Below are 14,838 nucleotides of genomic sequence, written 5' to 3'. Positions count from 1 at the left end.
GCAGGACAGTGACGCGTGGCGCGCGACCGGAAGCGGGGACCGGAAGCGGGGGCCGGGCCGGCCGCCACCGCCACCGGCATGGCGGCGTTCCGGGAGCTGGGGCTGGCGCCGTGGCTGGTGGAGCAGGCGCGGCAGATGGGGCTGAGCCGGCCCACGCCTGTGCAGGCCGCCTGCATCCCGCCCGTGCTGCAGGGTGAGTGCGGCCGCGGCCGCCGCTCGCCGCCCCCGTGGCGGCTGTTTAACGGCTGCTGGCGGCCGTTAACGGCCCGCGTGCCTCTGCCTCCCTCACAGGTCGCGACTGCCTGGGCTGCGCCAAGACGGGCAGCGGGAAGACGGCGGCCTTCGTGCTGCCCGTGCTGCAGGCGCTCTCCGAGGACCCCTACGGCATCTTCTGCCTGGTGCTGACGCCCACGAGGTGCGGGGGGGCCCCGGGGAGCCCCGGGCCGCCCGGGAGGGCCCCGCCGCGGCGCCCGGCCCCCCCTGAGCTCTCTCTCCTCCGGCAGGGAGCTGGCCTACCAGATCGCCGAGCAGTTCCGCGTCCTGGGGAAGCCCCTCGGCCTGAAGGACTGCGTCGTGGTGGGTGGCCTGGGTGAGTGGCGCTGCCGCGCGGGGCTTGGGGCCTCTGCTGGCCCCCTCCATCTGCGGCACGGGCTGGGCTGGGAAAGAACAAAGCAGCGGGTGAGCAACGGGGCAAAACTCTCTGAAGCGCGTCAGAAACGGCCTCTCTTTTGGCTGCCTGTTCCCTGCAGCAGCTAGATGGGGACAGGTTAATCAGCATTAGAGAGTTTTGCTGTCTTTTTGTCCCTGTGGGTAGAGGCCTGTGCGATTTATCTTTAAATGGGGAGTGTTTCCCTAAATGTGAGCAGCTGTTTTTATAGCAAGGAACTCTAAAAGGACATAAGGACAGTGCGTATTTTAAACCCAAAGCAATAGTTTTGTTTTCCTGGGTCACTGGATATCCGATGTTTGGATGACGCTTTTCTTTCCACATGGTGTGTTTTTTTTTCTTGCTGTGAAGTTGTTATCCTGTGCCTTAGGCTGTGTGAGGGTGGCAGAAATAAGGAGTGTTGTATTTTCCAACCTTACAGACCAGACATTATTTAGGGTCCGTATTCAGCTGCCCGTAACCTGGCCCTGTGGCTCTTGTTTCAGACATGGTGGCCCAGGCACTGGAGCTCGCCCGTAAACCCCATGTTGTCATTGCTACGCCTGGCAGGTTGGCAGATCACCTCCGCAGTTCCAACACTTTCAGCCTTAAAAAGCTAAAGTTCTTGGTAAGGCAGTTCTTTGGTTTTGTTTCTGCTTTTAAGGTTCCTAGCTCCATAGGTGTGAGGGCAGACAATCTACTGTTTGTTTATCTTTGGCTATGCCTAGGTTTTGGATGAGGCTGACCGGCTACTGGAGCAGGAATGTACTGACTTCACCGAGGACCTGGAGGTGATTCTAGGGGCTGTTCCAGCACGCAGACAAACGTTGCTTTTCAGTGCCACGCTAACCAATACGCTGAATGAGCTGAAGAGTCTTGCCATGAACAAGCCTTTCTTCTGGGAGGCTTTGTCAGAGTAAGTCTTCGCCTGCTCTACTACACATGGGATCACACTTCTTCTCTGTTATCTTGTCTCTTAACTGTTTTTTTTTTTTTGTAATCCCCTTCACGTTTCATCTTCGCTTGTCAAACCTGTGCTTTTTTGGTGCCTTGTCTTCCCCCTCCCTACAGGGTGCGAACAGTGGATGAATTGGACCAGCGCTACTTGCTTGTGCCAGAGACAGTCAAGGACGCGTACCTTGTCCATTTAATCCAGACCTTTCAGGATGAGCATGAAGACTGGTCTATTATTGTCTTTACCAAAACCTGCAAGTGAGTCGAGTTGCTCTTACTGTAGATGTGCCTTTGCATTTCTAATTCAGGTTTATTGTTTGTTAGGCTGGGATGGTGGTTGCTTCCTTAGTCTATGCTGAAATTTGGCAGATGAACACCTTTTCTTTTGGGCAATCGGGGGGGTGAAGGACTGTCTAGAAATGTAACACTCCAGAGGGTCAAGCTGCATTACCTCTCTTGATCTTCCCTTGCTCCTGCTGATGGATACTGGAAAGGGGATGGGGAAAATAGTGCTGTCTGTTCTTTGGTACTGTTCTCTTTCTTTAGGATTTTAGTTCCTGGGGATTAAGTGTGGTGCTGGTGACATTCCCCTGGCTACATGTGGGGATCCAGTCACTCTCTTGGGGGTGAGCGGGTGCTGAGTGTGGAGTGGGTGGTTCCTTACCTCTGTCATTGTGCTTCAGTAATTAGCTGCATTGTGGTAATTGTACTGTGAGGGGTTCTACAGGAACCCCAGCCTCTGTTCTGATCCATCTGCTTTTGAAGGCACAGAACATAACAGGGAAATGTATTTTTGTCTTAAGGGACTGCCAAGTCTTGAACATGATGCTTAGGAAGTTCAACTTTCCTTCTGTAGCTCTGCATTCCATGATGAAACAGGTAAGTGACAGGGTAGGTCTGGAGATGGATGCTTGTAGCTGCATCCCTGAGCCAGACGTCTGTCCAGGGCATGCAGCTCCTGAGGATCGCAGCATCTCTAATCCAGACTTTCCCTTTACAGCGGCAGCGATTTGCGGCTTTAGCAAAGTTCAAGTCCAGCATCTTTAGGATTCTCATTGCCACTGATGTTGCTGCCAGGTAATGGAAAACTGCTGTCTCTGTTGCCAAAGGTCTTAAACATGCTTTTTAAGCACCAGAATCACCGTGGAGGTTAGGGTGGGTTTAGCAAGAAAGAAGTTTTAAACTCCCTCTAATCCCCACTTGGGTAAGATCAGGTTGTTCCCTTTGATTATAGAATATTTTTAAGCTGTATGTTGGAGCTCATTTGTGTATGAAGTAGCTCTGATTCTGCCTTGTTTTGCTGCAGCAGGGGCGTATGCATGTGTTGTAGCAGGAGAATGATTTCTGCGAGGCTTAGCTTGTCCTCTGGGTCTAGGAGGGAACAGCAGGCAGTTGGTTAGGCTACAGGGTGATGTGCGTGGCAGGCCGTCCTGTTTTGCGGCTGTTGGAGAGTAGTGTGAGGAGAGGGTTTTTCCTAGGATAAGCCTGAACTAATAAAGGCAATATTCATGAGAATATTGGGCTCTTGGGGACAGCAGAGTACTAAAATGGTGTTTTTCAATTTCTGTTCTCTTTTCCTGCATTCCAGAGGTTTGGACATTCCTGCAGTGCAAGTTGTCATTAACCACAATACTCCAGGCTTGCCAAAAATCTACATTCACCGGGTTGGCCGGACAGCCCGTGCGGGTGAGCAGGGAAAACCGTGTGCCGTTTGCTGCAAGGTGGTGCTGCAGCTGGCTGGAACCGGGATCCCAGTGCGAGGGCTGTGCCCTGCCTGGGTGTGAGGAGGCTTCACAGCAGCTGCAGTGCAGTCTTTTCAGCCAGCATCAGATCTACTCAGATCACTGGCTCAGCATCCTGCCCTAAGATTGCGTTGGTGGTTCACCTTGAGCTGTGTCTGATCTGCACCAATAGTTAATTGATTTTGCAGAGCACATAAAGGTCCTTCTTCAGAGCACCCCGTCTCCATAATGTGCCAGGCTGACTCACGGGGGTGGATGGAATCTGGCATGGATTAGGCTTCATCTCCCTCTGCTTGTCAACATTCATATATTACTGTGTTTTCATCCTCCAGGTCGGCACGGAATAGCTATTACAATGGTGACGCAGTACGACATTCATCTGGTACATGCTATTGAGGATGAAATCAGTAAGTGGAGAGCATTAATGTTGCTAAAATGTGGGATGATACATGCTCCTCTGTCCTGGTGGTACTCGCAGCCTTAATTTCACGGGGCAGGATGTATAATCTGGAACATTGGCATAAAAATGGTCTCTGTTCCCTGACTGTGTGGCCAAGGCTTGGAAAAGAGCAGGAGCACTTGAATCTGTCAGCTTTGAGTTTGCTGTTGTGTGTGCCAGACACGAGCATGTTTGTCTTCCTGCTGTTTCTAGTGGAGGGGAAACAGTCTGTAGAGCTTGCTCCGTAACCTTTTTTTTACAGCAGCCAGCTCCTTCTTTCCTTCCTTCCTGACTCAGTGCTGTGTATGCTGAGGTGTACAGAAGGAATGGGATGCTTTGCGCAGATTCAGATCTCATCTGTGTTTGGAAATAGACCTAATAAATGCAACATCTTGTGCTATGGGGAATTGTGGGCAGAGGGGAGGATTTAATCCTGTGTTGTAGGACTGCAGAAGTCACAGTGATCAAAGCAAGTGACAGCAATTCCACTGACAATCAGTGAAACTATACTGTTTTTTCACTAGTGGAGAATCTGCTGCTGTATTTTGTAATGAACCATGTTCTGCAAATGTGTTGCCCCGATTTAGAACTGAAGCTGCAGGAGTTCTCTGTGGAGGAACGCTTTGTGCTCGACATCCTCACCCAGGTGTACATCACCAGGAGGGATTGTGAGATAGTAAGTGTGCGAACATAAGCCCCTTTGTTCAGAGGACTGGAAATCTTGGGTAGCTGGGTGTAACCAGGAGATTGGTCACAGTCTAATGTGCGGCTCTGGATATGCAGCTTTTTTTCTTGAGCATGTAGATAAGTGGTTTTGTACCTTTTTCTAATGGAAGCACTTGGATGTATGTAGGCTTTTTTTTTTTTTAATATCTTCCCTAGCATAGGGTTTGATCTATTATTGCACATTTCTGCAGCACTTCTGTGCTGCTGAGTGTTGGGGCTGGAGGCTGGTACTTTGGGGACAAGGGCTGCAGGCTACCAAAGGTGTGTGTGAAAGCTAAGGAGGCTCTGCTGGCTCCTTAGAGCAGTACTGCTTTTCTGTGTCAGACTCGGTGCTTGATTACTGATCACCTTGCTGTATTTTTGCTTTGACAGAAACTGGAGGGGATGGATTTTGATGAAAAGAAAGAAATAAATAAGCGGAAACAAATGATCCTTGAAGGGAAGGTGAGAGCTGCTGCTATATAAACTACTTTGATCGGTAGCTGGTATAACACCATTGACATGGAAAAGAAATGACAGTTCTTTCTTCACTGTTGAAGTTTGTCCGCCTCCCTTTTGGTGCTGAAGCTTATCTTAAAGGGTGACTGGTATGGAAAAAATGATTGGATTAGTGTCTGACTTCTACAGCCTACTCGGTCATGGGCTAGGGAGCAGAGTGGGCATCTGGCAAAGGCATGGGGCTGGCACTGTCCCTATGCATGTGACTAGTATCCTGGCATTTACCATTGCAGGATCCAGATCTGGAGGCAAAAAGGAAGGCAGAACTAGCCAAGATCAAGAAGAAAAACAAGCAATTCCATGAGAAGATCCAGCAAACGCTGGAGGAGAAAAAGCAACTGCAGTTGAAGAAGAAACTGCAGAAGAGGACAGAGCGGCAGAACAGACTGCATGCTAAGGAAGAGAAATAACATCCTTTGGCCGCCTCATAGGGAGCTTGGGAGCCCTGCTGGTTGGCTCTGACCACCCTGACGTTGCTCCTGCTTTGGGGATACTGGGACCTAATGGGTTTTAATTCTGACGAATCAGTGTTGGAGAGTACGGGGGAAGCGGGTGAGGGAGGATGGTACCCTCTGAAAAACCATCCCCGTTACTTTTCCTTCCTGCACAATGCTGCTTGCTTGAGTCCATGCTGAAAGGCTGGATCCATCTCCTGGAAGAATGTCCTTCAAAAGCACACTCCTTCCCCAAGCAAAGGAGAGCCAGACCTGAACTGTTGGTGATGTGAAGGATTCTCTCTCTCTTCCTTCATTCAGTCGTTGCTCTTTCCCTTTCAGGGGCTGGTGCTTGCCACTCTTGTTTATATCAACAGATTCTCCCCTGAGCCAGAGTCTAAAAATACTGCGACAGGATGAGCTCAGCCCCTTGGCCTGACATAGCCCAGGGTTTTCTGAGAGGAAAATTTCCTGGAACACATAGGGAGGCTGCACTTGGGGGCCTTCCTGTGATAATGCTGCTTTATGCATTTATGTGGCACCCTCGCCTGGTTATCTGCCTCAGTTTGGACTCCAGCACTGCTGATCAGTGTGGGTAGCAGAGTCATGGTTCCCTCAGGGCCTCATGGGCATCCTCATGGGCTGCTGGGAACTCTAGGTCTGATCTTGCTTTCCCCAGTGATCAGTCAGTTCAAAGACCTTCTCTGGTGCAGAAGGTGAAAAGCCCATGAGGTGGAGCTCCCCTGTTTCTTGTACCATCCAAGATTAACCAGAGTGGTTTCTGTCCAAGTCTGCTCTGTAGGTTTCTGGGCCTCCCAGCACAGATTTGCATCATGTATATTTGGGACAGGAAGCTGGTGAGAGGGTGATGAGCTCTTCTGAGAATCATTTGGCATAAAAGTGCTTCCCCACAGAGCCTCAAATTCCAGAGCAGGCTCAGGCCACCAGGTTTGGCCAGCTCTGTTCTGATGTCAAGTTTGGTCATCAGTGCCTTTAATGTTTGAGGAACTGTTATTTCTGTTCTCTGGTTTGCAAGAATAGTTTCTGTGGTCAGGCCCTAAATAAATACTTATTGCAACAGGTGACAGGATGTTTGACCTTCTCTAACACCTACTAACATGAGGAATTGTCATGGGTTTTCAGGGGCGTGGAACAGTACCTCGTGTGGGGAAACAGCTTAGAGATAAAATGGGAAACCTTCAGTTTTGTGTCAGGAAATCAGTTGGACAAGGACTCAGCTTGTTCTGGGTGTTCTGTATCCTGGTGCTGTCTTATCTGCCATGGAAAGCTTCTGTCAGTCTTTTCATCCAACCTGAGCCCAGCTCCTTCCCTGGGAGCATGTGGTCCCTGCAGTGCCTTTGCCCGCCTCAAAGCATGGTCTGTGCACAGGGAGGTCTTGCAGAGGAAAGCCAATGCTTCCCTCAGGGAAGATCTTCCTGCAGCCATGAATATCAGGGCCTCACAGTGCATTCAGGCCATGCAGGAGCTCAGCACTAAAGTGGGCTTGGCCAGTGCCTGTCTTTTTGGCTACCTGCTGGCAGGTGTGGGATGAGATGGGTGTGATACAGTTTGGGGTTTAGGAGATACCTGAACCATGTTTCTCACTTTGTCCCCTTGGGTGCCCTCTGGGAAGGAAAAGCACTCAATAGCCTGCCTCCTAGCACAGCTCCCTGTCACTGGTGGCAGCTGCTGCGGCAGCAGCAAATAGGTTTGTACCAGATGGATGCTACCTGAATACTAAATGCTTATACAGCCACGTGCATGCTAATCTGTGGAGCAAGCCTGTTAGTTGCAGACTAAAGAGACATCCTCCCTGGGACAGGCAGCTCTTGCCTCTCTGAGGAGGGTGGTGGTACTGCCTTTGAGCGTCAGTTGTTCCCCCCTCTCGCAAACACTTCTTAACCTGCTGTCTGAAGTCTCTGCTTCAGCCTGGTGGGGGTTTATCTGTTCATCTTCCAGCACAATGTGACATGTAGAGTTTGATCAAGGCTCTTGTCTTGAAGCTTTATTCAAAATTCCTTTTAATACATCCCTTTTCTTTCCTGAGCAGCCTCCTCTGTGAGGGTAGGACACGTGCTGGAAGTAAGAGCTTTCTGTAGTCTTGACGAGCTGTTCCTGCGTCAGATAATCTGTCTGGGGAGTGGCCAAGTAGGAAATGAGGTTGCTGTGTTAATTGAGACATAGAAAGGTGTCTTTCATTCCCAGATAAGGAATTTACATCTTTCCCAGGACCAAAGGACATCCAGTGACATCTCTTATGTGCTGTCAGTACTGTCTTCCAAGTAAGATGTTCCATCCTGGGGTTTCCAAGCCTTATCACAAACTTTTGGGATTCCCTTATGAATATAAGGGCTTGTCTCTCATCACAGGCTTGCTGGCAAAATCCAGGAGCACCCAGCCTCCCAAATTTCTGTGTCTTGGTCTCAAAGCCCTCCTCCTCTGTGTGCGGACTGTGTGGATTTGCCTGCCAATCCCCCAGGCAGGTGTTCACATGCTTCTCTGTTAGTGCTGTGTAAGAGCAGGTCTGAGAACCGATCCCTTTCTATGCCCTGCTGTGTCCGAGCGTGTGTCTGAGCCATACCTGCTCCCTCTCGCCCCGTTGCACTGCTACTCGCCGTGTGCCTTCCACATGCTCTGCACGCTCGGTTCTCTCCTCTCCTTCAGACCAACCTCCCGGAGCTCTGGGAGGGTTTCCCTGGCTGGGTTGCTATGGAAACCCTTTCCGATTCAGCATCTCCGATGCTGCCTCCTCTCTCACCCAGCCGTGCGCCGCTGCCGAGCGCGATGCTGCCGAGGGGGCCGTGCCAGGGTGTGTGCGAGGGGACAGTCCTGCCGGGCACCTGTGCCAACCCTCCTGATCCTCCTGCTGCCTTGGGGTGTGAAACCACTGCCCAGCCCTGCTTGCTCTGAGGGGCTCGCGCAAGCACGTGCTCCTCTGACTCCCACCTTGCATGGTGGTTCTGTCCGGCCTTTACACTGATCGGCCTGTAGCCATGCACCAACACTGGCTGTTTCTCTTGTGTGTTTTAGGAAGTTTTTGCCTGTTCCTGGAGCAATCCCCTCATCTCTGCCCCCCTTGGGGAGGAATGGATGCATCTTTGGGGACTGCTTCGCGGAAGTTTTGCTGGGGGAAGGGAGATGCTGTCTCCTCTAAATTGCAGGGTTAGGATCCTCCTTGGTGAGATATACATTTGATAAATCCTCAACAGTGGCGGTTCTGCAGAGCAAGGAAACTTGGAGGTGTGGAACAGGTTTGATAATGCAGCAGTCACCTTCAGGAGCTGGCACTCCTTCACACAGACTGGATACTGCATCAGCCAGGAAAGCCCCTGATCTCTGTGGCAAGGAAAAGGCAGCTGCAATGAAACAGTCTAGGATAAGCTTTGGGCTGGGCGCTTGATTTATTTCTGCTGAGGCAGAGCTGCACTGGAGCCCATATTCCAGCTTTGCTGCTGCTGGCTGTAGGCGCAGCCATTTTTGGCTCCCCACTCAAAACACGTGCTCTGGCTAGGACCCTGCCAGAGCAGTAGGTAGAAGCTCCCTCCTGGTCTGCTGTCCAGACGTAGCATCAGCCTGACGCTGCTGGGGTCAGCCCAGGCGTTCCTGCTCCTGCACCAGGCAGCGTTTGCTGCCCTTGCATTGGTCTGACCTATGCTGTGCCCTCACGGCGGCTGCAGCTGGGGCACGGGCACCAGCTCCGTGTGTATTTAACACAGTTGTACTTCCATGCGAGTTGTCCATGCTGTCCTGATGCCTTGCTGGTACAGCCAGCACTGTGTCAGCTGCTATTTTACCTTTGGATGCTCTTTGTAAACACCAGCTTAGCTATTTTGAAAGCCTTAAAAATCTGCTTAACAAGCTTTCCTGCCAGGAACAGCCTTTTCCCCTCTAAGCCTTTCTCCTGGGCAGCTTGCATGCAGTCCTGGGGGGCCCCACTGCCTGGTTAGCCAGTAGATGGCAGCTTGTGTGCTCCGGACGCCCTCGCTGCTGGCTCTCGTCCTTGTTCAGGAGGAAATACAGCACGGGGCCTGCTGGCTGGGCAGCTGGATATTAAAGATCCCGTTTGAGAAATCAGGGAGACAGTGGGGGTACAGGATTGCCCTGGGCCTGAGCCTTACCCCCACGGCAGGCAGGCCCCAGCTGGGTGCTGCTGCCGGCAGGATCCTCCCGAGTCAGGGCTCCAAGCCTCAGTGTTTTCCCTTTACTTGTAGGGTCGACTAGTGCCTCTGTTAACAGTGTTAGCCCATGTCTGCAGCAGGGCAGGACTGACCCTGTATCCCTGCAATGCTCCATCGTAGCTTTGGCTTTCTCTCCATTCCAGGGCTCTCTTCCCAGCTCCTTGCAGTTTCCTTGTTGAACCTCCACTTTCCCTGCTGCACCTTAAACCTCTTCCCTGCCAGTTTTTGCTGATTAATTAAACTCCTTGTCTGTGGCACACCCTCATTAATGGCTTGACTACCGCTGTCTGGACATGTGTGTCTTTACTCCGGGTATGATGTGGTTGATGCTGTAACCCCCCCCATCCCCACCTCCTCCCTGCCAGTGTCAGGGCCCCAAAAGGGGACAGAGAGAAGAAATACTGGGATTTTTTTTTTCTTTCATGCTAAGAAAACCTGCCTACTGGGTCTGTTTAATTCATGCCTGTCTCACTCCCTGCAGCAGCTTTCTCATGGGAACACACCCTTACGTGACTTGCTCTTGATTCCTGTCACCTCTGGGAGAGAAAGCAGTTGTTGAGGAGTAGGAGACTCTGCCTTGGCCTTGCGAAGAGAAGCGATGAGCGCAGCGCTAACCTGCTGCAGCAGCTCGTCCTCATCTCTCCAGTTCTGCTCACTGAGTCAAGCAGCTTTGTGCAAGTGTCAGGTGAGTGGAGACTGGAGCTACTGTGCTTGATTCTCACACTAGTAAAACAGACCATAGGCTAGTCCTATCCAATTCCTTCCTTTCTACATGACAAGACCTGAGCTCAGCTACTCTCCTGTTATAGCATAAAGCACTTCGCAGCATCATTCGTGCAGCCCCGAGCACAAACATCACAGGCCGTGCTGCTCCCACATTGAGAGCACAGGAGATGTGGCACCAATGCCACCAATCTCTACGTTTGGTTGTTGTTTTCATCTGCCCATACCACGGTCGGGGCATTAATCTCTCCAAGCAGTACGGCTAGAGTGAAATGACGATCCTCCCACATGCCTTTTTCTGTCTGTTGCCTGCTGGGATTTGAAACCCGGTTATCCCAGCATTGATGGAAACAGAAGGCATGGCCTAGATACAGCAACCCCTCTCACTTGTTGTTCTACCAGCCCTTGGGAGAAATAAGCTAATAATGGGGTGATCAGCTAGTGGAAAGCAGAGAGGCTGCCGTGTTCTTTCTGGAGCACACAGTGTCATGTGCATGCGGACTACAGGATGGGGTACTTGAGAAAGGGGTGACAATTCCCATTTGTGCCAGCCTGTAAAGTCCCAGTGACCCGCAAAGGGAACGTATTCCCCTGGAATAGCTGGTTCTGCAGACTGCAGAGCCTTCCCCTGTGTGCTTTGGGCACAGAGATGATGCCAGTGCCCTGACACCTTCCACATGGAAACTTCCTACAGCTAGAATTGGCAACTGACAGTGGCATCTGAGGAAAATGAATTTGATACCTTTGATTCTCACTTCCCAGGCTTGGAGTCAGCTGTTCCCGGGGGAGCTGAGTGGCTGTGAACTGCGCTTCAATTGTGAGCTGACTGGAGTGTGCAAGTGTTGCTCCTTTAGATTACCTGTTGCTGGAGCTGCCGCGTCTCTTGTGTCTGGAGTGTTGCTTGCTCTTACCACAAGTGTCTCATTTCCAGCCTTATTCCAGCTGCTGCTTTTTTGGTAGGGTGGAAGGAAGCTGATGGAGGAGGTAGGATCTTGTGCAGAGACGGTTACTGCTGTAGCTCACGCTCTTTTCCCTCGGAGCAGAAACTGCCTTTACACACCACAATCTAATAACAATAATAATTATAAATTACTCTGGGAAAGGAGATTGTGAGCCTCATTGGAGTTTGGGGCTTTATTATGTGTTTATGGACACTTTCCAAAATACACATTTAATTGCCTTCTCTGGTGCACACGGAAATCATCTTCCAGTGTGTGCATGTGTGGGGGGGGGATGTTACACTCGCAGAGAACACTTGCCTGTGCTGTGAAGTGTAAACAGACCATTTCTGAACTAAAAATAACCTATCCTCTGAGTAACAGAGCAGCTGATCTCCTCAACCCAGATGCAGGGAGCTCGAAAGGGTTAGGTCACCTATTTTCCATTTTTGGTGCCATTTAATTACAAATTCCCCTAAGTTTGAACCTTTGGCTACTTAACACAAAGTGCCTAGTTGCTTTCACTCCATCAAGGACTTGCTTCAGCCAGAACTGTATATTCTCACAAAAATACAGATATCAAAGTCAATCTGTCAAGTAACTTCACTGTGAGGCTGCCTAACAACACAACAATCATTACCAGGGGGCTCTGCAGAGGCATTTTGGGAAGAGAACGATTTTACCTTTTGTTTAAAATCACTCATGGACTTAGTGTATTAACCAGTCTGGCCTGTACTACTCTTTTCTTCTCCTGGCTCTCCAGGCACCTTATAGATGCTAGTAATTTAAGTCTCACAGCCCTTCAGGGAGGGTAATTATCTGCTTTGTGGAGGAGGAGGAATCAAAGCCCAGAGAGGTGTGGGAGGCTGCGGAGTGAGTCAGTGGCAGAGCTGGTAGTGGTCTGGCACTCTGACTGCCAGGCCTGCTCTAGGTCTGGATTGGATTTACATTCCTGTTCAGCCTGGGAGGCCTGTTGGCATCTGCCAGGTGGAGTTTGCATTAGACTCATCCTTTTTCGGAGGCTCTATTATTGGCATGTCCTGTAATAGCAAAGCTTCATTTCCTCTTGCTGAGCTGGTCAGAAGGGCCTCATCTCGGGTCCGGATTCAGAACGGAGGGTCAGAACTTACCACTACTATTCAGAACCTCGTGCACGGAGGGGGAAGTTGCAAGCTTGCCTGTTTGTTTGTTTGTTTGTTTGTTCATCCTGATCTCATATGTGACCCATTTCCCCCCATGTTCTCTTTATTAATCTTCTGCCCATGAATAATTAAGACCCTCATTTGCCAAAAGAATTAGGTCTCTCAAGGTACCTGCAATCTGTAGCATTTCTCCTCCAGCAAGGAAGCCACTGTTATTTAGTTGCTGACAGTAATTGTTATTGTGAGACAGAAGCAAACATAAAACTGCAGCTTTGCCATTCAGCAATGGCTTTTGTAACACAGGATTTTTCTCTTTTAAAGCAAGAAAAGCATAAGGAGGGAAGGCATGAGAAAGTGCATGGTGGTAATGTGTTAGAGTGCTGCTGTTCTTAAACACAGTCAAAGACCTTCTAAAATGCTCACTAGAGTGGGGTAGACAGAATTAGTGCTTTGCTGCCATACCAGTCTAAATGAGGTTGTCTCGCTGCTAACTGCAGATTCAGGGCGTTTGTGGAAATAGCTGGTGATTAATGGGTTTTCATTAGTTTAGAAGAGGGGAGGATTGCAACAGAAAGTGCCTCCCAGGACTATCCATCACACTGCCCTGCAATGCCTCAATAAAAGACTTTTAACAAATGCTGGGCACAGGGCAGATCTCATCAAAAAGCCACTATTTAGACTCTCCTGGCAAGGAAGAGAATTGCCACTAGTACCCGTGGGGAAAAAGAGTGTAAAGGAAAATGGCCTCAGTCCTCCTTGGTGCCTGACAACGGACGAGCAAAGGAGCACAGCCAGGACTGGGACTAGCTGACGGAGCAAGGCACAGCGAGTGCATGCAAAGTACTCCTGGCCTCGAGGTGCGCTCTGCACAGGCAAACAGCCTCCAGCATCCTGCCAGGGAGAGGGCAGCTAGGCAGCTCCAACAGCAAAGTTTCCAGAGGCAGACAGAGCTGTTTGTTTGTTTGCAACGAACAGTCTGTTCAGAAAGTTTAGTGAATGGGCTGTGCTTGTTCCTGCTGCAGAAGTGTTGATTTCACCAGAGCTGAATGGAGGAACTTGCACTTATGGATGGTTAATAATACGACTGGGTGCAATGCTCCGCTAGACAAAAGAAATACTTCCTTGGGGGTGGAGGGGTAGCTCCTCAGGACGCCAGATGTTGGACTGCTGAGTCCCTAGGGGAGGCACTATTTCGGGATCCCTGTTCTGACCAGCGCGTAGCACCCCATTCTGCTCCGTGCCCAGGTACACTATCTGCAGTTTGAGCGCAGCAGCGCTCTCGACTGGATTTTCCACACCATAACGACAAGAGGAGAGATCTGAGGCTAGGACTGCTTCCGTAGGCACTGTGTGGCTGCGTGAAATCTCACCCTGGCTTTGGCTTTGTGTGATGTATGAGGGTAAGTAGCAGTCTAGAACTTTTTCATAGTGTTGTGGGATTTTTCCATGGCGTTTTTAAATAAAGAGTCTGGCCCTGACTCTTAGCTTGACATGAAGAGGTCAAGCTCTGTGTGAAGCAAGGAGAGCTTCCTGCAAGAAGTCAGTTAAGTCAGTGGAAGATTAACTGCAGATTCCTTAAATTTATAACTCGTTGCATGACTTTTGGCTTTCTTGCACTCACTGAACCTAAACTGTCAGTGGGCCTGTTGTCTTTGTTGCAGGTCCGGTGGAATTCTCTGGTGACTCTAGGCTGTGCTTTGAAGGTATAAAACGCTGCATAAGGGCTGGGTCTCACCCCGTACTGCTGTCTGACCCAGCTCGGAGCGGGTCCTGGGGAGAACGGCAGGCAGCGCACTGCTCCACGGAGCCGACAGAGCGACTGTTTCAGCCGAGAGCCACAGCTCGCGTCTGCATCTCTCCCACTCCGAGGGAGTCCTGCCGGGATGTGCAGCAGCTTGACTCAGAGCCTCCCTCTCGTTCCTTGCGAACGGTCCGAGCGCGGCCTCCCTCCGGCTAGCTGACTCACCGGGGCGCAGCACGCAGCGGTCCGGTCAGCCCTGATCAATGGTGTTGCAACACAACGCAGGCGCTGGCCAGAGACATGGAGCCCGAGCAGGGCTATGAAACGGTCAGTGCCTGAATTTGGGACTTCCACATCCAGCTCCTTCTTGTGGGTTGCAGGCACAGAGGAGAAGTGCGAGAGGGCAGTGGTAGTCAGAACACACAAAACTGGCTTAACTTCCTTCTCCCACACCCTGAAATCCCACCTGCCTCCCCCAGTATTACAGTGACAGAGATCCAGACCAAACACACCTTTCTTGGAGCTGATCTCTATTTCAGACAAGGCTGCTCCTGTAGGAATAAAACGTGAGCACTGACATGGGGTAGTAAACAAGTCCCTAGAAATTTCTGCCACCCAGCTTACTTCCTTCCCCTCTTAAATACCCTGCAACAAATATTACTACAGTAGCTCCAGCC

At 50.7% G+C, this 14,838-nt stretch overlaps 1 protein-coding gene and 1 long non-coding RNA gene across 3 annotated transcripts; both read left to right on the top strand.

The window, feature by feature from the left end:
- Positions 1-45: 45 nt before the first annotated feature.
- Positions 46-6,521, top strand: DDX49 (DEAD-box helicase 49). 2 transcript variants are annotated; one of them, XM_067312870.1, is made up of 13 exons: positions 46-193; positions 292-415; positions 504-589; positions 1,153-1,274; positions 1,375-1,562; positions 1,718-1,858; positions 2,404-2,479; positions 2,601-2,677; positions 3,189-3,286; positions 3,675-3,749; positions 4,369-4,457; positions 4,880-4,951; positions 5,239-6,521. In XM_067312870.1, the coding sequence occupies exons 1-13, from the start codon at positions 79-81 to the stop codon at positions 5,413-5,415; spliced, it is 1,440 nt and encodes a 479-aa protein (XP_067168971.1). In that variant the 5' UTR covers positions 46-78; the 3' UTR covers positions 5,416-6,521. The 2 variants fall into 2 exon arrangements, with proteins under 2 accessions (XP_067168971.1, XP_067168970.1); XM_067312869.1 differs by having other exon boundaries at positions 4,306-4,457.
- A 3,751-nt stretch (positions 6,522-10,272) lies between these two features.
- LOC136994504 (uncharacterized) lies at positions 10,273-14,611 on the top strand. Its single transcript, XR_010886577.1, has 3 exons — positions 10,273-10,302; positions 11,103-11,157; positions 14,082-14,611. It is a non-coding gene; the product is annotated as an uncharacterized lncRNA (long non-coding RNA).
- Positions 14,612-14,838: the final 227 nt, after the last annotated feature.

Source organism: Apteryx mantelli, chromosome 30, assembly GCF_036417845.1.
Source record: "Apteryx mantelli isolate bAptMan1 chromosome 30, bAptMan1.hap1, whole genome shotgun sequence".
NCBI lineage: Eukaryota > Metazoa > Chordata > Aves > Apterygiformes > Apterygidae > Apteryx > Apteryx mantelli.
The sequence above is the reverse complement of the archived record's forward strand: the minus strand, read 5'-3'. Positions and strand labels throughout refer to the sequence as shown.

Coding starts and splice junctions, on each gene's coding strand:
- DDX49 (XM_067312869.1), top strand. CDS start 79: ATGGCGGCGTTCCGGGAGCTGGGGCTGGCGCCGTGGCTGGTGGAGCAG. Junction 1,275..1,374: donor TTAAAAAGCTAAAGTTCTTG/GTAAGGCAGTTC, acceptor GGCTATGCCTAG/GTTTTGGATGAGGCTGACCG. Junction 4,952..5,238: donor AAATGATCCTTGAAGGGAAG/GTGAGAGCTGCT, acceptor TTACCATTGCAG/GATCCAGATCTGGAGGCAAA.